General features: G+C 42.2%; 2 protein-coding genes across 2 annotated transcripts; one reads left to right on the top strand and one right to left on the bottom strand.

Moving 5' to 3' along the window:
* The first annotated feature begins 2,264 nt into the window (after positions 1-2,264).
* Positions 2,265-14,178, top strand: rhot2 (ras homolog family member T2). Its single transcript, XM_014158910.2, has 19 exons — positions 2,265-2,490; positions 3,485-3,543; positions 4,113-4,194; positions 4,446-4,489; positions 5,657-5,710; positions 5,901-5,953; positions 6,110-6,218; positions 6,410-6,511; positions 6,627-6,725; positions 7,386-7,494; positions 7,673-7,793; positions 8,133-8,217; positions 8,450-8,595; positions 10,410-10,510; positions 11,323-11,453; positions 11,686-11,766; positions 11,865-11,987; positions 12,146-12,348; positions 12,531-14,178. The coding sequence occupies exons 1-19, from the start codon at positions 2,454-2,456 to the stop codon at positions 12,646-12,648; spliced, it is 1,857 nt and encodes a 618-aa protein (XP_014014385.1). The 5' UTR covers positions 2,265-2,453; the 3' UTR covers positions 12,649-14,178.
* A 5,370-nt stretch (positions 14,179-19,548) lies between these two features.
* h1-0 (H1.0 linker histone) lies at positions 19,549-21,048 on the bottom strand. Its single transcript, XM_014158911.2, has one exon. The coding sequence runs from the start codon at positions 20,775-20,777 to the stop codon at positions 20,181-20,183; it is 597 nt and encodes a 198-aa protein (XP_014014386.1). The 5' UTR covers positions 20,778-21,048; the 3' UTR covers positions 19,549-20,180.
* Between the last annotated feature and the right edge of the window lie 2,319 nt (positions 21,049-23,367).

Raw genomic sequence — 23,367 nt, 5'->3', positions numbered from 1 at the left:
TGGAGTCACACTCAAAATTAAAGTGGAAAACCACACTACAGGCTGATCCAACTTTGATGTAATGTCCTTAAAACAAGTCAAAATGAGGCTCAGTAGTGTGTGTGGCCTCAACGTGCCTGTATGACCTCCCTACAACACCTGGGCATGCTCCTGATGAGGTGGCGGATGGTCTCCTGAGGGATCTCCTCCCAGACCTGGACTAAAGCATCCGCCAACTCCTGGACAGTCTGTGGTGCAACGTGGCATTGGTGGATGGAGCGAGACATGATGTCCCAGATGTGCTCAATTGGATTCAGGTCTGGGGAACGGGCGGCCAGTCCATAGCATCAATGCCTTCCTCTTGCAGGAACTGCTGACACACTCCAGCCACATGAGGTCTAGCATTGTCTTGCATTAGGAGGAACCCAGGGCCAACCGCACCAGGATATGGTCTCACAAGGGGTCTGAGGATCTCATCTCGGTACCTAATGGCAGTCAGGGTACCTCTGGTGAGCACATGGAGGGCTGTGCAGCCCCCCAAATAAATGCCACCCCACACCATGACTGACCCACTGCCAAACCAGTCATGCTGGAGGATGTTGCAGGCAGCAGAACGTTCTCCACGTTCTCCAGACTCTGTCACGTCTGTCACATGTGCTCAGTGTGAACCTGCTTTCATCTGTGAAGAGCACAGGGCGCCAGTGGCGAATTTGCCAATCTTGGTGTTCTCTGGCAAATGCCAAACGTCCTGCACGGTGTTGGGCAGTAAGCACAACCCCCACCTGTGGACGTCGGGCCCTCATACCACCCTCATGGAGTCTGTTTCTGACCATTTGAGCAGACACATGCACATTTGTGGCCTGCTGGAGGTCATTTTGCAGGGCTCTGGCAGTGCTTCTCCTGCTCCTCCTTGCACAAAGGCGGAGGTAGCGGTCCTGCTGCTGGGTTGTTGCCCTCCTACGGCCTCCTCCACGTCTCCTGATGTACTGGCCTGTCTCCTGGTAGCGCCTCCATGCTCTGGACACTACGCTGACAGACACAGCAAACCTTCTTGCCACAGCTCGCATTGATGTGCCATCCTGGATGAGCTGCACTACCTGAGCCACTTGTGTGGGTTGTAGACTCCGTCTCATGCTACCACTACAGTGAAAGCACCGCCAGCATTCAAAAGTGACCAAAACATCAGACAGGAAGCATAGGAACTGAGAAGTGGTCTGTGGTCCCCACCTGCAGAACCACTCCTTTATTGGGGGTGTCTTGCTAATTGCCTATAATTTCCACCTGTTGTCTATTCCATTTGCACAACAGCATGTGAAATTTATTGTCAATCAGTGTTGCTTCCTAAGTGGACAGTTTGATTTCACAGAAGTGTGATTGACTTGGAGTTACATTCTGTTGTTTAAGTGTTCCCTTTATTTTTTTGAGCAGTGTATATATTTTAAATACACCATTCTGTATGTTTGGCACTTTATTGGTGTATTTCAATTGTCACAAACGTGGTCATTGTTTTGGTTCTAAGATTCTCATGCCAATATTAATACTTTATTTACTTTCTTGTGATTTTACTAGAGGCAACCCTGACCTATAATGGCTAAAGATAAAGTTGTGGATATATTCTGAACCCCCAAAAATACATAAATGTATTACAACATAGATATAACAATAAATTGCGAAGTTAAAATCTGTCAATTTTGTTTAACCTTTTTATATGATGTGCATAACAACTTTATCCTGTGCCTACGTATATGAAATTGTCTAGTTGGCTGCCTGGAGACCTGGACCATACATCTGAACAGTGACCAATCTTTGATTTGATTAGTTCGACAATGTGCAGATTATATGATTGTTATTTAAAGTAACGTGATAGCCGCCATGGTGGCCCCCAACACTTAGGTTACATTAAAGAGGGTTTGGTAAGACCAATAAACATACTACCAATACTGATGACCAATTTGTATCTTTATAATACAGCGTCTGACTGTTATCCATCAGACTGATTGGTTAGAGCCTGTAAGAGAGCCTGTAAGTAAGCATTTCACTGTAAGGTCTACACCTGTGGTATTCGGCGCACGTGACAAATAAACTTTGATTTGATTTAAGTATTGGGAAAAATGGACAATTAAATCTGACATTGTGGAGTCAATAAATTGGTTGTTTGCTTTTTTTGTGCCTCAGGCTTATAGAGAGGACATTCTTAAAACCTGTAGTCACTTGCTGTACTTGGTACACATGATATTGTTACAGTAGCTACAAGTTCGCCCACTCTATGGACGACAGTGGGCGCTATTTTTGGCTCTCTTGAACCGGAAGCCACTAGATTTCTCCTTGGGTGCTGCTCGCTAACTGTAGCTACTAGCTAGCTAGCTGGAATGGGTCCGAGAGGTAGCTAGCTACCTGAACAGCGGTTAAAAAGTCAAACTAATTTAGACGCATTAGACCCAGCAGAGTACACTCATTGGAAAAGGGAGCGAAACATGAAACGAGATGTCAGGATACTGTTATTGGGGGAACGTAAGTCAATTCTAATTTAATATTGACACACATATTTAGCGCGCTAACGTTAGTTAGCCACTGTACAGCTAACGCCTTAACGTTGCCAACGTTGTTAGCTACAGACTGCCTGATGGAAACCTGCAGTTTTCTGGATTCCCCCCCCGTGAATTACTAGCTAATTACCTAATGTTATAGCATTGCCAGCCATCCCATCATTATGATTTAGGTACATAACATAGCTAGTCTAACATTAGCTAGTTAGCCAGCACCAAATCTGACAGTACTAGTCAGTACGTGTTGTTTTGCACATGCACTTACAGTACTAGCCTACGTTAGCTAATGTTAGCTAGCCAAGTTAGTAGCTAGGTAGAACTATTTAGCTAGATAGTTAACTGTCAACATGTTTTCTCATTCGTTAGCTAGCTAACTAACTTAGATACCTTGCCACCAAGTGTGCTAAAGAGCATGTTTGTTATTTGACATGTTTTGCTGACAATATTGGTGGTTGGTGGTTCGGGGAAAAAACAGATCTATTCTAGCTAGTTAGCTAACTGTTACAAGTAACTACCCCCAAGTATTTTCCTAATTGTTATCTTTGTATCCCTAGCTGCATTGTAAGTTTAGCTACTTTGATTGCCCCTTTATTTGAATAGGCTATTCATGAACAGGGCTATTCATGAACAGACCTATTCATGAACACTGAACCCATCGTGTCCAGGACGTGGAAACTCAACAAGAGAATGTCAGAGAGAACCCCTTATCAGGCCGTACTCTGTGGTTAATAAAATAAAGACATTTAACTAGCTAGACTTAGTTATAGTTCAGCTTAAGTATTAGCCCCCCATGTAATCCAGCTCTGGCTACTTATGAGCTGGAGAATGTGATCTATTTACCTGAGGGTATGACCTCAAGGTGAAGTGTGTTTTGCAGTCCAGAAATACTCTTCTTCCATGCTTCATTTTCCTCCTTTTTCAGTAATGTCTCGTTCCACTTTTCACCCCTCTGTCAACAGCCAAGGTGGGCAAAACATCACTCATCATGTCATTGGTTGGGGAGGAGTTTCCTGAACATGTAAGTGTAGCTATGACTGTACATTCCCACTGGTTTATTTCTCAGTTTTGTCTGCAGTGCTGACACATCTATCAAATTATACCCACCGAATGCAAACACTACATTGATGACTAAATAGTCAGCTTATTTATAAAAGATGTATCCACTGACTACTGCTACACCGTACAAAAGCAGTATTCTCATTGGCTTGGTACATTCAAAGTTTGCATACACATTGTCTGCTATCTACACCACAGCACACAGAAGGTGGCTCTATTCAGTTTGGTGTCGGCGATAACCATCAACTGTGAAAGTGTGATTGGTAGGGAAAATAAACCTCCATTAGTCCTCTTTACTTTGCATATATAAGCACTCGTTATTGTAGTATTGTACTCATAATATGCCACTTCTCCTCACCTCATCCAAAAAAGAGGACATTTCCAAGTCATTATCCCAGTCTCAGACAGTGTAATGCCTAAACACTCCTCACACTCTAATCATGAAGTTAATTTCAGCCTGTCAGTTCCAAGCTAATTAAAGGTTAATGGAATCCCTCTGTCAAACTGTTGAATCTATATAATCCCCCTTAGGTGCCCCTCCGAGCTGAGGAGATCACTATCCCTGCCGATGTCACTCCAGAGAAGGTGCCCACACACATAGTGGACTACTCAGGTGAGGTGCTGTTCGCTCAGTGGCCTAATACAACTCTCTTGCTGTAGTCTGTGTATGTGCCTGTGCGTCTCTATGAAGACCAAATATCTTCCTAGCTGCCAGAAAGTCTTGTCTGCAAGCTAACAGAACTGCTGGTTAAGTGTAATTGCTTGCTTATCGGTCCAATTCAGTGCTGCTGCTGATGAGGTGCTGTGACTGTTATCAACTGGTTATCAGTTGATTAAATTGAGTGCATTGTTTTGGCCCTACAGAAACGGAACAGACTGATGAGGTCCTCAGAGAGGAGATTATCAAGGTAAGGCTAGTTCTCAGTGTTGACCCACTTCTTCCTTAGCTGAACGCTCAAGGGTGAAGTTTCCCCTAGGTACAGATCTAGGATCAGCTTCCCCTCCCTCAATCCTAACCTTAACCATTAGTGGGGAAAATACTAAACTGACCCAAGATCATCATCTAGGGGAAACTTCACGCTACACCTAGCTGAACAGGTAGTGCTAAGCTATTAATTGAAATATCTGTTATTTTTCTGTTTTTAAACAACTAATTGACTGACGTCGGTTAAATCATTTTTTAGTTTTTTTTCCTGTGAGCTCAATGCGCAGAAAACATGATAATATACTACAATGACCATAATCCATTGCGTGGCTGCTTGTCTGGTCTGTTTCTTTTACGCCTGCCACGTAAGAGATAGAAGAATGTGCAATCAAGAGGGGATACATAGAGAGCAGTTGCTTTGCGAGGTATTGTTATTCAGCAGTCATAAAAGTATGCCTTATTTACGTTGAAAACTACAAAAATAGTGATTTTGTCAGACAGCATAGGCAGCAGCTCTAAAAAGATGAGCTGATGACTTGGAATGAAATAATAGTGATCAAATAAAACAAATGTAATATACACAACAACATAAATATTTTATTAAAGTAATGTGAATAACTTTGTGTTGTATTTATTATGGATCCCCATTAGCTGCTGTCAAAGCAGCAGCTACTCTTCCTGGGGTCCAGCAAAATTAAGGCAGTTATACAATTTTAAAACAATACAATACATTCATTACAGAATTCACAACACACTAAGTGTGTGCCCTCACTTATTAACTGGTGGTTAATAGGTGATAAGCTTTAATGGGGAGTCACTACCATCATGGGACTTTTATTCATTGTTTTAGTCTGTGTTACAGCATTCAACCCACATAGTGCATTTTTAATGTTTTAAAAAATATATATTTTTACTAATCTAACCGAAACCTAACAGCTGTCAAAGTGCACTAATGAACAGGAGAAGCATCTGTAGATGACCACCAGTTGATCTCGCCTCATTATTTAATCATGTGTTGAGTATGTGTGGTAGTGAGCCTTTCCCAGCTGTACCTTACAAATTCACAATCATTTGGAGAATGTGTTCGATTGCGTGCTTTAGTTGACGATAAAGACCTTGCACTCCAATCATGATTTCTCAACTCATGCAGGCCAACGTGGTGTGTGTGGTCTATGACGTCACCCAGGAGGAAACTATAGACAAGGTATCCTCTCTCACACATGTGCACTGTTTTTGATAGAGCTTAAATTTCCTTCTTGGAAAAACCAATATGGAAGCATTTGGCATGGTATAACAAGCATTTGTATAATGTAGCCTACAGTATGGGACCAATATGATAAATGAGAGATTTTATTAGTGTTTTGCTATAATTTCTTATGCTACTCGCCTTTCAGATCCGAACAAAATGGATCCCCTTGGTAAATGGCGAAGCAGAGAAGGGGAATAAGTATGTGCATACTGTTGTTTCAATGACATGTGCTTAGAAGCTTGTGTGTGTCGTCGTTGCCTTAAAGTGTTGTGCTTGAACTAGCCTCTTTGGCCTTTTGTGTCATAAAACATTTGGATATCTTTGATCTTTAATGCATTCCTTATGATGTCACAGAGTTCCCATAATCCTAGTGGGGAATAAATCGGACCTTCGCTCTGGGAGCTCCATGGAGACCATTCTACCTATCATGAACCAGTTTTCTGAGATTGAGACCTGTGTTGAGGTAAGGCTTGCATCTCATAACTCACTCTGCTCTCTTCAGCTGCCTCCCCACTCACTCAACGCAATGAGGACCTGGTTTCACACCAATAATTACTCCCACCGATCTTATGCAAACAATATTTAGTTAAACTGTTTTTGTTTGAACACACCTATGATTAGGGAAACCTGAGGTTTTGACTTTTCTCTCCCAAGTGTTCTGCCAAGAACCTGAAGAACATCTCTGAACTGTTCTACTACGCTCAGAAGGCTGTGCTCCACCCCACCGCCCCGCTCTACGACCCGGAAGACAAACAGGTCAGGGAGGACATTTTGAGGATCGCTTTAGCTTATACCTTGGAATGACCTGGTTTTACTGCGGAATCTTGGTTGTTGAGTGTTAACTGTGTCTGTGTGTTGATGTTACTTCCAGTTAAAGTCAATGTGTGTCCGAGCACTTAGCCGAGTCTTCAGCATCTCAGACCAGGACCATGACCGCATCCTCAGTGACACTGAACTCAACTGCTTCCAGGTGAGAATCAAATAACACTCATCCATCCATCCTCATCCTTTAATCTATCAACCATACGTCAATTAATCTATTAATATATACACTACTAATATATACACTAAAGTTTGGGGTCACTTAGAAATGTCCTTGTTTTTGAAAGAAAAGCCAACAAAAATGTGTCTATTAAAATAACTTGAAATTTATCAGAAATGCGCCTCACAAGTCCTAAAACTGTCAGCTTCATTAAATAGTACCTGCAAAACACCAGTCTCAACGTCAACAGTGATGAGGCGACTCAGGGATGCTGGCCTTCTAGGCAGAGTTGCAAAGAAAAAGCCATATCTCAGACTAGCCAATAAATATAAAATATTAAGATGGGCAAAAGAACACAGACACTGGACAGAGGAACTCTGCCTAGAAGGCCAGCATCCTGGAGTCGCCTCTTCACTGTAGACGTTGAGACTTGTGTTTTGCAGGTACTATTTAATGAAGCTGCCAGTTGAGGACTTGTGAGGTGTCTGTATCTCAAACTAGACACACTAATGTACTTGTCCTCTTGCTCAGTTGTGCACTGGGGCCTCCCACTCCTCCCACAATGGCATGGCCATTGGAACACCGGGTATAGTTTCAACTCTCTCTGTGCGTGTGTGTGTGTGTGCGTGCGTGTGCGCGGTTCCTCAGAAATCGTGTTTCGGGAACCCTCTAGCCTCTCAAGCTCTGGAGGACGTGAAGACTGTGGTGTGGAAGAACACGAGCGACGGGGTGCAGGACAATGGCCTTACCCTGAACGGTGAGGGATGAGCCTACAGTGAGATGGCTCAGCCTATAAAGATATAGGACTTGTTGGGTTTAGCCTCTGGTAAAATTGTGAAATTCAATGTTGCTAGTAGCGGCAATAGTTAGTATGGAGCCGACGTGATAAGATGGCGACATAACAGACCTGATTCTATTGTATCCTCTATCACCAGGCTTCCTGTTCCTCAACACGTTATTCATCCAGAGGGGTCGGCACGAGACCACGTGGACCATCCTGAGGAAGTTTGGTTACGATGACTCGCTGGAGCTGACGGATGACTACCTATACCCACAGTATGTGTTCTGGCTCCACTACTTTATGTTTCTGACCCACTCACAGACATATGTTAGAGACAGTTGGTTACCTCCCCCATGTAATGTGATATTGAAGATGATACTGCACGGGTATTGTCACAAAGGTTTTTGGTGAGTCAGTGTTTTCCAGAAAACATCCTGCCCTTACACGATTTATGTTAATTTGTCAAGCCAGAGTGATATATCGTCCGTTAGCTAAACCTCAGACAAGTAACGTCTCGTGGGTTTGTGTGTGTGTGTGTGTGTGTGTGTGTGTGTGTGTGTGTGTGTGTACGGTAAGCCCAGGTATTTATATGGCTGTTTGTTGTGTGTTGCCAGGTTACGGGTTCCCGTGGGCTGCACCACTGAGCTCAATCATCTGGGTCACCAGTTTCTCCAGAGGCTGTTTGACAAGTATGATGAGGTGTGTGACCGCCTCAGTGGCCATCAATCAGGAAGTCCATTTATTTATATCCATCTGTCTATTTGTCAACAAAGCACTAAGCAGGTTATATTTTTAGCGGAAAGAGAATACACATTTTAGGCATTGAAATGTACCCCCACTCCAACAGCATGGCTGTTTTTATGGCTGCTGACAGTTTGTTAGGACTTAGTGGTGTGTTTTACCCCTCTATCAATATTCATTTTTACACCAGGATAAAGACTCTGCCCTCTCTCCCGCGGAGCTTAAGAATCTCTTCAGTGTGTTTCCCTACATGCCCTGGGGCGCAGACGTGTACACGGCGGTCTCAACCACAGACGAGGGTTACATCTCCAATCATGGCTACATGTGTCAATGGACGTGAGTATTGACCCTTGTTCGCTTTGTAGCCATCTTGGTATGTACAGTGCCTTCGGAAAGTATTCAGATCCCTTGACTTTTCCCCAATTCTGTTACGTTACAGCCTTATTCTAATATGGACTAAATACATTTAAAAAATCTACACACAATACCCCATAATGACAAAGCAAAAACAGGCTAGAAATTTTAGCAAATTTATTACAAATAAAAAAACAGATACCTTATTTACATAAGTATTCAGCCCTTTGCTATGAGACTCGAAGTTGAGCTCAGGTGCATCCTGTTTCCACTGATCATCCTGGATATGTTTCTACAACTTGATTTGAGCCCACACTGTCAGCTGTGGTAAATTCAATTGATTGGACATGATTTGGAAAGACACACTTGTCTACATAAGGTCCCACAGTTGACAGTGCATCTAAGAGCAAAAACCAAGCCATTAGGGTTGAAGGAATTGTCCGTAGAGCTCCGAGACAGGATTGTGTTGAGGCGCATATCTGGGGAAGGGTATGAAAACATGTCTGCAGCATTGAAGGTTCCCAAGAACACAGTGGCCTCCAAGTTTGGAACCACCAAGACTCTTCCTAGAGCTGGCAGCCCGGCCAAACTGAGGAATCGTTAAATAAAGGTTAAATACATTTTTTTAAATAAAAATCGTGAGAAAATGGCCTCAGTCAGGGAGGTGACCAAGAACCCGATGGTCACTCTGATAGAGCTCTAGAGTTCCTCTTTGGAGATGGTAGGACCTTCCAGAAGGACAACCATCTCTGCAGCACTCTACCAATCAGGCTTTTATGGTAGAGTGGCCAGATGGAAGCCACTCCAGTAAAAGGCACATGACAGCCCGCTTGGACTTTGCCAAAAGGCACCTAAAGACTCAGACTAAGGACTGATGAAACCAAGATTGAACTCTTAGGCCTGAATGCCAAACGTCATGTCTGGAAGAGACCTGGCACCATCCCTACGGTGAAGCATGGTTGTGGCAACATCATACTGTGGGGATTCAGCGGCAGGGACTGGGAGACTAATCAGGATCGAGGGAAAGATGAAAGGAGCAAAGTACAGAGTTTCTTGATGAAAACCTGCTCCAGAGCACTCAGGACCTCACTGCGTGGGGGGGGGGGGTTCACCTTCCAACAGGACAACGACCCTAAGCACACAGCCAAGACAACACAGGAGTGGCTTCGGGACAAATCTCTGAATGTGCTTGAGTGGCCCAGCCAGAGCTCGGACTTGAACGCGATCAAACATCTCTGGAGAGACCTGAAAATAGCTGTGCAGCAACTCTCCCCATCCACCCTGAGAGAGCTTGAGAGGATCTGCAGAGCAAAATGGGAGAAACTTCCCAAATACAGGTGTGCCAAGCTTGTAGCGTCATACCCAAGTAGACTCGATGCTGTAATCGCTACCAAAGGTGCTTCAACAGAGTACTGAGTAAAGGAATACTTATGTAAATGTGATATTTCAGTATTTTCTTTTTTATAAATTAGCAAACATTTCTAAACCTGTTTTTGTTTTGTCATTATGAGATATTGTGTGTGGATTGATGAGAGGGGGGGGGAAACATTTTAATCAATTTTAGAGTAAGGCTGTAATGTAATAAAATGTGGGATAAGTCAAGGGGTCTGAATAAGGCACTGTAGCTTTGTGTGCATGTCTGTCAGACAATGTGTGTATGTCAGCCATGGGGGTTTTTATGTTTAGAATTTCTGTGTAAGGAGGTCCGTGAGTACAAATGAATGTTAGGTTAGGACAGTGAGTGTTTTCCTATTCCCTCCTCTAATTTCACTAATGTGACTACTCTCCATATACAGGCTTTCAGCGTACCTTGACATCCATCGCTGTCTGGAGTACTTGGGATACCTGGGCTATTCTATTCTCACTGAGCAGGACTCCCAAACCACTGCAGTCACAGGTCTGTGACTGTACGCATGTCAACACATCTTTTTGTTTTGTTTTTACATTGCTGCAAGTAGCCTCTCTGGGAAAATAGACTGTATGTTAACAAGAACCTATAATCCTAGTGCCGCAGTAAACCTCACTCGCTGTACATAGAGGAGGATTAAAACTATAATCTGGTTCACTATAGGCCCTACAGACGGAATTATATCCAGTACATGTATGCCTTCTGAGGATGTACAGTGACTCTGAAAGGTCAACTTTGAGTATGCTATTTGACTGGTGTGAAGACTACCAGAGTGTGTGTTGTGTAGTTATTATATGCGCTGCTAACACAAAATTCACACATTTATTTGAGGGTACCAATAATGTCGTAGTTGCATTCCTTCAATTGGTCATTTAGTCAATTAACCTCAACCCACCTTCCAGTGAAACCAAGTGGGATTGTTTGAAGCGGAAACCTGCATCCACAAGGGTGCTTCAGGAACGCTGGTTGGTGTGTGTAAAACTGAGGGCGTGGCTGCATGGGGTAGCAGGATTAGGGTAGGGTGACGTAAGTCTCACACCCACTCAGTCTGTGCCACAGAGTCTAGCAGGTTTAGCTGACCCTGCTATAAATGTGGGAGAGGTCCTACCACCTTAGATCAGATTCAAAATGTATCCCGCATTACCCACAAGGGGAAATACGATTATGTTTGAAATGCTTTGATAGTGCTCCATCATATTAATCAATGGTTCCCTGTCCTGATATGTTTTTCAGTGTATGTGTACTCCCTGTGTTTTCGGTGTGTGTCTGTATTGGCGCTATCCGTATGTGTCCCTCTGCAGTGACGCGGGAGAAGGCTGTGGACCTGGAGAAGGGCCAGACTCAGCGGTCGGTGTTCCTATGTAAGGTGATCGGACCACGGGGTACTGGGAAGTCTGCCTTCCTCCAGGCCTTCCTCGGCCGAAACACAGCGGTACGATCATCTCGCTGTTGTTGGCCTGTTATTTAGACTAAATAGCGATACAGAATCACACATTCCTGGAGGAACCGTTTAGTACTTTGTTACTAGTAGTACGCCTTGAACTCTTCATTGTAAAACCATCCCGCTTTGTCAATACGTGTTCGAGCTGAGAAATGATGTTGAAGACCCCAACTACTAACATTGCTACAACTAATGAGAGTAACAGTCGGTGTGTTTGTTTCAGAGAGAGGAGCGTTCCACTGGTGGCTTTTCCCTCTACACCATAAACACTGTCCAAGTTAGCAACCAGGAGAAGTTCCTCATCGTGAGTTCCGTACCTTTTTACTTTGACCTCAACTCTGACCCCTGACCGTTGGTAGAGTACATTAGCCTCACCTCCCATCTGTTGTCTTCCCCTGGCAGCTCTACGAGGTGGACGTGGAAACAAAGTTCCTAAAGGAGTCGGATGCGCTGTGTGACGTAGCCTGTCTCATGTATGATGTCAGCGACCCCCACTCCTTCGACTACTGCGCCAGCATCTACAAGGTGTGTGGGATATCATGTCTTCTTCAGAGCTTCTCTGGTTTTCACAGATATCAGGAATCTGTTCAATGTCTCCCTCCTTTCTTTCTTCCCCACATCCTCTTTCTCTTCGCCATATCCCATTCCTCTTCATCCACATCTGTCTACTTTCCTTTCTGTAGCAACACTACATGGACAGCAGTATTCCCTGTGTGATGGTGGCCTCCAAAGCGGACCTCCCCGAGGTGAGACAGCTCCACGGGATGACCCCGGCAGAGTTCTGCTACAAACACCGACTGCCTCCGCCGCTCCCCTTCTCCGGCCTGTCCCTGGACTCCACCAGCAAGAACATCTACACCAAGCTGGCCTGGGCCGCCATGTTCCCGTACGTATGAGTTCTCTGTCACATTTGACAAACTGTTGGTCCCTCTTTCAATCACTCACCATTTAATCTATAGTTTCGCGATTCAGTGTTGAGAAACAGGAAAATCATGTCACTTTTTTCATGTCTGCACCTCTATGCAGTTTCATATGTCCTTTCATTGACGCCTTTGTCCCCCCCCACAGACATCTGAATGGCTCCGACATGAGCAATACATCCTTCTGGCTGAGAGTGACGCTAGGAGCAGCAGTGGTCGCGGTCCTAGGCTTTGCCATGTACAGAGCTTTCGCCCGACAGAAATGACTAGGCTCCTGACCGGAGCCCACCTTCCCTCTTTTTTCCCCACAACCCCAATCTCCAGACCAATCCTCCAGACCAAGCGCCTAGACACACTAGACCAGACAGACCAGACAGACAAAACACAGATACGGTTTACTTTGTCATGATTTATACCCTAACCTCCCCTCTCCTCGTCTTTGCTCTGCTCTTCCAGTCTACTCCAGTTAGTCACGTCTTCTTGACTGACTGTAATAATCTCAGTCAAAATGGAGGTGCGTGACAATATCTCTCACCCTCTCCTGACCACCTTTGCTCACTCTGCCTTATGGTGTCAAAATCCAGGCTAAGGAGGTATCCTCCCTGTGCGCAACGCAACGATTCCCCCAAGAGCTGCTACGAATATGTGGGTGCTTTATCAAATGAGGATATACAGATACAAGAAGAGAGACATTTCAAACCCAAGACTTTTCCACATGCATCCACAAGGTGTTCAGGAGAATGGATAGATTTATTTTTAATGTGTGGTCTTTCCTAAGGAAGAGAATCTCAAAATGTAATAGCAATTTGGAAGAACATATCAAACTTTAAAAAGTCTGGTGCTGGTTAGAAACCAAAATGGCAAATTCAAACAGTCCATATCACGGGAGGGGTGGGGGGGGTGAAGACAAGCCTTCAAGCACAAGCTATGGAGGACCCTGCTGCAAGGACGTAACCGAGCAACAGACACTCTGAGCGGGCACAGGAAGTCCCCTGCAGAAGCTAAAGACTTGTCTTCCCATTGACCAAGCCACTGAGATAGACTTTCAGACCTGATTTGCCAAATACAGAAGCCTCTCTCTTACGGACCGTTCCAGTAAAATACATGCTTATCACTCCATTAGCTTCTGCTACAATACTACAGTTGTGGGTGAAATTAACTAGATACATTTATTTATGTAAAAAAAAAAATAATAATACAAAATAGCAGTAGTTGTGGCTTGCCAGATTAGAATTGAGAAGGAAGCAATGTCTTGTTGAGAGAAGTGACTATATTGTATTCGATTGATGAAAAAGAAACACTGAACTCTGTAATGCATCCTCCTTACTCAAAGTAATCAGTCATGTTAAAACAGCCAAATCATTTTTATTTTATGGTATTAAGACTAAATCCTGCCCCGTGCAAATTAACGCTTTGAATGATCATTATAAGGAAAATATCTGCCTCCCCTGGTCTTGGCTTTTATGTGCATTCACCACAAATTGGAACTTAGGCCCCAAATGTTATTTCTGATAAATCAGCCATGTGTGTGGGTGCACATGTATATTTGCATGTGTGCATACATGAACCTGTGTGTCAAGATTTTGATTGTATAATTAATTTTCCCTTTTTTTTCTCTTTTTTCGTTTTAAATATGGGAATCACACATTTTTATTGGTTGGTTATTTTAGTTGGGGACCTGCTATTGCCACAGAAAAAGTGATGTGGATCTTATTGATTGAAAGGGATATCAAAACAACTAAAGTGAAATGCTGAATAAAACAAAACAAGGATTGTTTACTGCTTTGCCAAACTTCTATCCTTGACTGTCAGACTGTTTGAGTATTAGAGTGTGTTGTTGGTGCGTGAGTAAAATCACTGGGGAAGCCAAGCCAAGCCCCCCCGCCCCCCCAAAAAAGGCAGAGATAGTAAGTAAGAAGACAGTGGTATAATAAATTAAATCACACCTTTTTTGTTTTATCACAAAACCTGGATAGCAACCTCTGTCCAGTGACGTCCACAAAGCAAATTGCATGTACAGCAACAGACAGTTACATGACCTACAGCATGGTCAAGCAAGTTCATGTTTCTGACATTTTCCGACCACTAAACAACTATTGATTTAGAATCACAGAGAGTTACCGCCAGTTACAAAGCAAACAGGAGGTGCCTCTGCTATTCCAGCACCATTTGAACTTTAACATTTCGACATCATCAAATCAACTCTGTTAAGTCTTAAGACAGTGACAACTAAAATATACCAAAAACAATTTAGTCCAATCAACATAAGCTAAATATGTTGCTGTCCATAGTTCTGATTTTTTTTTTTAAATGCATCTTTATTTAACGTTCTCATTTACAACTGCGACCTGGCCAAAATAAAGCAAAGCCGTGCAACACGAATAACAACACAGAGTTACAGTCAATAACACAATAGGGGAAAAAAAGTCTATATACAGTGTGTGCAAATGAGGTAAGATAAGGGAGGTAAGGCAATAAATAGGCCATAGTGGTGAAATAATTACAATTTAGCAATTAAACACTGGAGTGATAGATGTGCAGAAGATGAATGTGCAAGTAGAGATACTGGGGTGCAAAGGAGTGAAAAATAAATAACAGTATGGGGATGAGGTAGTTGGATGGGCTATTTACAGATGGGCTATGTACAGGTGCAGTGATCTGTGAGCTGCTCTGACAGCTGGTGCTTAAAGTTAGTGAGGGAGATATGAGTCTCCAGCTTCAGTGATTTTTGCAATTCGTTCCAGTCATTGGCAGCAGAGAACTTGAAGGAAAGGCGGACAAAAAAGGAATTGGCTTTGGGGGTGACCAGTGAAATATACCTGCTGGAGCGCGTGCTACGGGTGGATGCTGCTATGGTGACCAGTGAGCTGAGATAAGGCGGGGCTTTACCTAGCAAAGACTTATAGATGACCTGGAGCTAGTGGGTTTGGCAACGAATATGTAGCGAGGGCCAGCCAAAGAGAGCATTCAGGCCGCAGTGGTGGGTAGTATATGGGGCTTTGGTGACAAAACGGATGGCACTGTGATAGACTGCATTCAAAAAAAAAATCAGTGTTGGAGGCTATTTTGTAAATGACATTGTGAAGTAGAAAAACATGTTAACTCACCCTACTTGTAGAGAAACGCCAATGCCATCCTCTCTCTTTCATGTTGATGAAACTTTCTATCACTCTGTCATACAGTACACGTTTTAATTTTTTTGTTGTCCTATGCTACCTGGCTAATTGCTTGCTCGCCAGCCTACCTTCCAATCATGGGTAACCTTAGCTAGTTAACAGTAGCCTTCTACATCTAGCTACATATTAAACTTCCATCCTCTCAGGCCAGGAGCACAACAATGTATGAATTAGTGGTTGGATCAGAATCACCGTTATAATCATTGGCCAGTACGGATAATTAACTAAAACCACAAGTCCAAATCCTTATCTCCATCCATGGCTAATTAAGGAAAGGGCCAATTTTAGCTAGCTAGCCACCGGAGGACAACAACACAACGAGATGCAACAATTCGTGTTTTTCTGTCAATGATGTTTGCTCTCAATGGGCTTTGATAGGAGTGACTCCAAATCCCCGGTGAGTCTGGCACTTTTTTTTGGTGCGCTAGGACCATTCACAGTTTAGTATACTTTTTTTGTCATGTGAGGCCAGATGCTCTCTGGCTTCCCTTGCGTTCAGTGCTATGGGCAGCAACAATGTCATACTCGTTTGGACCAGACAGCATCATATACAGTTGAAGTCGGAAGTTTACATACACCTTAGCCAAATACATTTGAACTCAGTTTTTCACAATTCCTGACATTTAATCCTAGTAAAAATTCCCTGTCTTAGGTCAGTTAGGATCACCACATTATTTTAAGAATGTGAAATGTCAGAATAATAGTAGAGAGAATGATTTATTTCAGCTTTTATTTCTTTCATCACATTCCCAGTGGGTCAGAAGTTTACATACACCCAATTAGTATTTGGTAACATTGCCTTTAAATTGTTTAACTTGGGTCAAACGTTTCAGGTAGCCTTCCACAAGCTTCCCACAATAAGTTGGGTGAATTTTGGCCCATTCCTCCTGACAGAGCTGGTGTAACTGAGTCATGTTTGTAGGCCTCCTTGCTCGCACACGCTTTTTCAGTTCTGCCCACAAATTTTCTATAGGATTGAGGTCAGGGCTTTGTGATGGCCACTCCAATACCTTGACTTTGTTGTCCTTGATGCGTTTTGCCACAACTTTGGAAGTATGCTTGGGGTCATTGTCCATTTGGAAGACCCATTTGCGACCAAGCTTTAACTTCCTGACTGATGTCTTGAGCTGTTGCTTCAATATATCCACATCATTTTTTTCCCTCGTGATGCCATCTATTTTGTGAAGTGCACCAGTCCCTCTTGCAGCAAAGCACCTCCACAACATGATGCTGCCACCCCGTGCCTCTTCACGGTCGGGATGGTGTTCTTCGGGTTGCAAGCATCCCCCTTTTTCCTTCAAACATAATGATGGTCATTATGGCCAAACGGTTCTATTTTTGTTTCATCAGACCAGAGGACATTTCTCCAAAAAGTACAATCTTTGTCCCCATATGCAGTTGCAAACCGTAGACAGGCTTTTTTATGCCGGTTTTGGAGCAGTGGCTTCTTCCTTGCTGAGCGGCCTTTCAGGTTGTGTTGATATAGGACTCGTTTTACTGTGGATATAGATACTTTTGTACCCGTTTCCTCCAGCATCTTCATAAGGTCCTTTGCTGTTGTTCTGGGATTGAGTTGCACTTTTCGCACCAAAGTACATTCATCTCTAGGAGACAGAACGTATCTCCTTCCTAAGCGGTATGACGGCTGCGTGGTCCCATGGTGTTTATACTTGCGTATTATTGTTTGTACAGATGAACGTGGTACCTTCAGGCGTTTGGAAATTGCTCCCAATAATGAACCAGACTTGTGGAGGTCTACAATTATTTTTCTGAGATCTTGGCTGATTTATTTAGATTTTCCCATGATGTCAAGCAAAGAGGCACTGAGTTTGAAGGTATGCCTTGAAATACATCCACAGGTACACCTCCAATTGACTGAAATGATGTCAATTAGCCTATCAGAATCTTCTAAAGCCATGACAACATTTTCTGGAATTTTCCAAGCTGTTTAAAGGCACAGTCAACTTAGTGTATGTAACTTTCTGACCCACTGGAATTGTGATCTGTAAACAATTGTTGGAAAAATTACTTGTGTCATGCACAATGTAGATGTCCTAACCAACTTGCCAAAACTATAGTTTGTTAACAAGAAATTTGTGGAGTGGTTGAAAAACGAGTTTTAATGACTCCAACCCAAGTGTATGTAAACTTCTGACTTCAAATGTAGATGGCCTACACATAGAGACAGAGGGGCGCTGTGTCGCTCGAATGCTTTTTCAAGTGAGATCCATTCAGCCGGAACATTATGAAACACAGAGAGACAAAATATAAATTATTTTGTTATTTATTTGTCCATTTCTTTGGGAAGCCTGGCTTCCCTTTGAATCCATTAATACACACCACTAGTGTGCACTGGTTCAATGTGTGTTTAATGTGAGGGCCCAAAGGCATATGGCTAAATATCAAAAGATTTTGTGCAAAACTCCACATAAAATTATACCGGTTTTACATAAATGCATTGATAATATGGTAAAAGGTATAGCCTAACAGAATGGTGTGACTGGTTATGCTATCAGAACTCTTTAAAAAAAAAACCGTTTCTGATGTGCCCTCTGCTTATTTATCTATTTTTTTCGAACTCTTTTGTACGTGAGCAGTTGGCATCCTCTGAATTTAATGAGGCAACTTTGCGGTTAATAATACTATATGGGCATGTCACTATATTGTGACCAAAAACATTCACAAATTCAAATACGGCAACCTTTTAAAATATATGTTATATTTGGAATGTGAAAAACGGCAACCTTTTAAAGCATATTTTATATTTGGAATTAACTCCTGTCTCGACCCAAGTGCATATTTGTCATGAAGAACTACTGAACGCAAAATAGCTGTTCACTTCGGCTACCTTCACAGGCAGCTGTGAAGTTGAAATGGTAGGATAGGCCTACCAGGACCAACCAAGAGTTTTTCCTTCTTTACAAGCAGTAAGTAGCATAGCTGAATAACTGAAATATTGATGTTTAAAGTTGTTCAAAAGTAATAGAAAATAAATGCTAGACTACTTTGAAGAAAAGAACGTTTGAATATTCTTGTCCTTTTAGAAACATTTTAAACTGCACTGAAAACCGCATGAAAATATGGAGAGCGACCAGGAGATGGAAGTATCGAGTTAACTTCAGGTAGAAAAAACTGTTTTCTTTAGGGGTGGCATCCTTTCCTTGTCCAAATCCCATCTGCACTGTACATACAGTAGGACAGAAAAAAGCGATGGCTTAAAACAGATGCTCCGCTCCAAAAATAATGTTGCTTCACCTATAGTTTAGGCCTACATTACAGAGAAATGATACAAGGAAATTAGCGAAGGATGCTTCTTTAGCTCGACTCAGTTCCTGACCTTTAGTTCGGGCTAATGGGCTTGGTTCAGGATTTGGAAAATGTACTTTCTTTAAAGGTGTACCTTGAGAACATAAATTACAAGTCTAGTTTATTTAACAACACAGTTTTTTTCAATACTTGTTGGTAATTGATAGGCACATGTTCTAAAACTGTAATAGCTTTGTCAGTTTGTGTAGGTAGTGTCACGTATGTTTGCAGTGTTGGTTGATGTCTGTTTTTGTCTTAAGACGTGATGTCCTAACTGTAGCGTAGAACTACATCTGCCCAATAAAATAAAAAGCCTTGAAGTGGGCTTTCTATGACCCCAATTCTAGGTAATTTAATCATATAGGACATTTTTAGGTCTGCGGTAGCTAATAGTTTCAGTCAAAACGCATAAACCACATAAAACATTTATTCATTATGTTACCAATTTGGATACCGGGGCGCATAACGTCATACGAGTCGAACATTTTCAGCTGGTTGCAGATGTCAAAGAAGCTCTCCTTTTGACTCGTTTTATATGCGTAGAATTTAGTTAATAATTGTTTCATTCCTGAATAGCCCCTCGATTACGTAATCTGTGCAATTCATTCAAATAAGTGTTGCGAACGGTAGTTTAGACATGTACGCCTACGCTTGCTTAAAATGCGCGTGAAGTTGTGACACATATTTCGATGAGAAAAGTTTATTGTATTATAAACAGTTTCAAAAGTAATGCAATACATAGTCCACAGTGTATTACAAATAGACTGAATTAATTGAACATGGTTGGTTTTCAAAGTAGTAGCATTAATTAATTGAACATGGTTGGTTTACAAAGTAGTAGCATAGAGTCCGCATTTGGAGCCATTACGCATCACATGAAAATCTTGCTGACGTCCATTGGCTACACAGTTCTATACATTGTATAGTTTAACAATGCTCGCTATTGAAACGTGTGTTTTCAGAATTTCAGAATGACCTCGTGCAAAGAGAACAATAACTATTCACTTGTTCCAATAGCCTAAACAATAATAATTCCAGATTAGTGTCACATATATTTTCTAACAGGTCCATATGCTACAGGTTTCAAAGATCACAGAGGAATAATAGCCTACATAGTAGCCCAACAATTAATGCTGTCACACACCAAAACTTTAATTCCAGACCCTCTTTTACTGCATCAATGGAGTGGAAAACAATAGGTAAAAACGTATAAGTTCGCATGAGACCATACAAAAATAATATTACATATACGAAAAACATTTCCTCAAAGTATTTACAGTGACTTTTATTATAATAAGTCTCTCTGAAATGTCCATTTACTTCTTCTTTGCGGCTTTCTTGGCTGCGGCCTTGGGTTTGGGTTTCGCAGCTTTGGCCTTCTTGGGTTTCGTTGCCTTGGCTGGCTTGGCCACCTTGGTTTTCTTTGCTACTTTCTTGGGCTTTGGTGCCGCTTTCTTCGGGGACTTTTTCACTTTCTTCACTGCCACTTTTGCTTTCTTGGCTTTTGCTGGTGATTTGGCCACCTTCTTGGGCTTTGCAACCTTCTTGGGCTTGGCAGATTTAACAGGCGACTTCTTTGCTTTCACAACGGCTTTAACTTTAGGTGCCTTTTTGGTGTCCTCTGCTTTAGCCAGTTTGAAGGAGCCTGACGCGCCGATGCCTTTGGTGTGGCGCAGGACCCCTTCACTCACCATCCTCTTCAGGGACAGCTTAATCTGAGAATCGGCATTGTCCCCCACCTTGTAGTGGCTTTTGATGTACTTCTGGACAGATTGTCTGGACGCACCTCCACGGCTTTTGTCTGCATGGACGGCTGCCTTAATCATATCCGAGTATTTCGGGTGTGAAGCAGGTTTCTTGGGTGCCTTCGCCTTTTTTGCCTTTGGGGCTGGAGCTGCCGCCGTCTCTGCCATAGTTGACTCGTGAGAGTTGTTGAATTCTGTGAGAATATGTGGGTTCAGTCCAAGTATTCCCGTCTGTCACAAAACGTCAAAAGCGGCTAAATAAATACTTCCTAACTTGTAATAGTCCTGGAAAGGTCCGGGTTTGCTATAACGCAGAGCTTTATAATACAAAAAGTTGATGTAAATTTGCCACACACGATGGCGCGTCACAGCTGATTTTCTATTAAGGCATCTTATTCTACAAACGTTCCTCTGACTTTATGAAGCGTACGCGCGGACGTGATTGAGAACACCAACCGCCAGCAGCTGATCCAGCAAGCTCCATGGAACTCACGTAGTCCCGTTTGTGTTTCTTCATCCTCGAACTCTTGCTAAATTTAAAAAGTATTGAATTGCATATGTCTACAAAATCGACTGGCTTGAAAGTAGACACTTTGGGCTTTACGGGCATATTAATATTTGTATAGAATTCGCTGACCGATAAACTTTTATTTCATGAAAACCTACCCGAAGCACTGCGCGTTGTTATCAATATTGAAGAATTCCGATTAAATTGACCCAAACAGACAGAACCGACGATACAAATGACGAATGCATAATGAAAATGAATCAATACTTTAACGAATGCACATGGTTTGACCCGTGCAACAGCTCGTTTTTGCTTTTAATACACCGATATAATTTTCGAACTAACACAGCCCGGCCATTGACTTTGAGTGACGTGGTCGAGATTATTTACTGTTAAACCTCCTATAAATAAATGACAGAATATGTGATGTATGGGTAAAGCATCTGATGTTAATATAGATTTATATAGGCTTTAGTGGAATGGTTACGTTTCATTTCTTTGATGTTTTAAGGCAGAATTGGGAATAAACAAACTGGCACTATGCTTCTTGCGACTGTGCTCCATTGTCAGGAAAGTTGCCAACACCTCCAAAGATCTGCTTCTCTGATAATAATTCACGGAATCTGTCAACATTTTCATCAAAGAAACATGATTATCTGATATTTGACGTGGTATTCGCTCAAGTGTGAGTGACTACTATCTACACAAAACTAAACCTATGATTTAACATAGGGCGCATTGATGACATTCTTTTGTTCAGTGGCTGGTAGTCTATAGGAGCGTCGACTGAACAACATGACGACGCGTGGATCAACACATATTTCCCACTGCTATACATGTTTGATGCGCAGTGATGCAGGCTACATTTGTTACAACAGGAAACATTGCAATTGTTTGTTTTTATTTCAGATTTTCATCTGATATTTTTTCCCTGTAGCTCAAACGCCATCTTGGATCCCTTAGTAAAAGTCATATTACTTTTTAATTCATTTTCTGATATTAGGTCTTTATAACTGTTATCAATAAAGTAATTGTGACGTACTATTTTTCCTAATATATATATATATATATATTGTAATCACAACTTTTTATGTCATACTTTGCAGTTGGTCCATAACGTCACATAACACTGTCAAGCAGGTTTAAGCTAATTGTAGCAGGTGATGTTTCCAATTTTGACCATTATTCAAGTAGTAGGATACCTAGCTATGCCCATAGCCTACTAGTCATCAAGCGTATGTATTAAAAATCGTATGAAAAATGTATTCAAAATCTTATGGAATAGACTGCACAAAGACGGACCAAGACTATACAGTTTTGCTGTATGCTCTCTCTCTCTCTCCTTCCTCGCTCTGACCCTTTCTCTCCTCCCTCTCTCAGATGAATAGCCTATAAGTGCGTGTGCGACAGTATGTGTGGGTTAGTGGGTGAATGAGTGAGTGTTCATAAGGGAGCGCGCTAAATGAACGAATGAATGCGCGCGCACTGTCGTTCGGTATGTAGTGAAAATTCGTATTCACGCTGACGAGTGCCAACAATTTGAGAGCAGTAGTGGTCGACCTCTTTCGGACATTCATGGCCTCCTTAATCGATATTAGTCCATTTTCTAGTGGGTCATTATGGTCACAGAACACTCAAAAGTGTCAGAAGAATGGTAGTTCTTCCGTCGGGGGTTGTGCCTAGGGTTTGGTGCTGAAAACAGCACCCAAACGCACTTCTCGCGCTACAAGGCCACTCCCTCCTTTCACCGACAGAGGGACGTCTTTAACAATGGACGGACGGCCTGTTGGGTCAACAGAATCCATCTTTGATTATTTGAAGACCATAATGAATCAGTAGTCAATTCGCCAACTGTAGAGTTTGTAAATTAATTGACCTATGGCTACTGTAAACATACCCTCACTTGAATCTGTGCAGGATCTCCAGCCATTTGTAAGACCTCGCAATCATTGCATAATAGTGCCATATTTGGGTGTTTTGCTCCTGTTTCTGATGTAAGGTGTGTTGTGATTGTTAGATGTAGGAAATTTACAATTATTGATTAATGATGGTGATGGTTGTTAGAATGATGGAATTAGTAATAATAAGTAACATAATTATACATTATTGTCTGTATTTAAAAAAAAAAAATTATGAATAATTATTATGACAGGCGTAGGCAATCAAGAACTTATTAACAATTAACTTTTGCAGACAGTGCAGCCTAATGATAAGAACACAATTGACTGTTAAGAAAACACAATTGTTATT

The sequence above is a fragment of the Salmo salar genome, chromosome ssa19 (genome assembly GCF_905237065.1).
Source record: "Salmo salar chromosome ssa19, Ssal_v3.1, whole genome shotgun sequence".
Lineage (NCBI taxonomy): Eukaryota > Metazoa > Chordata > Actinopteri > Salmoniformes > Salmonidae > Salmo > Salmo salar.
Note: the sequence above shows the minus strand (reverse complement) of the source record. Positions and strands in the feature narration are given on the sequence as shown.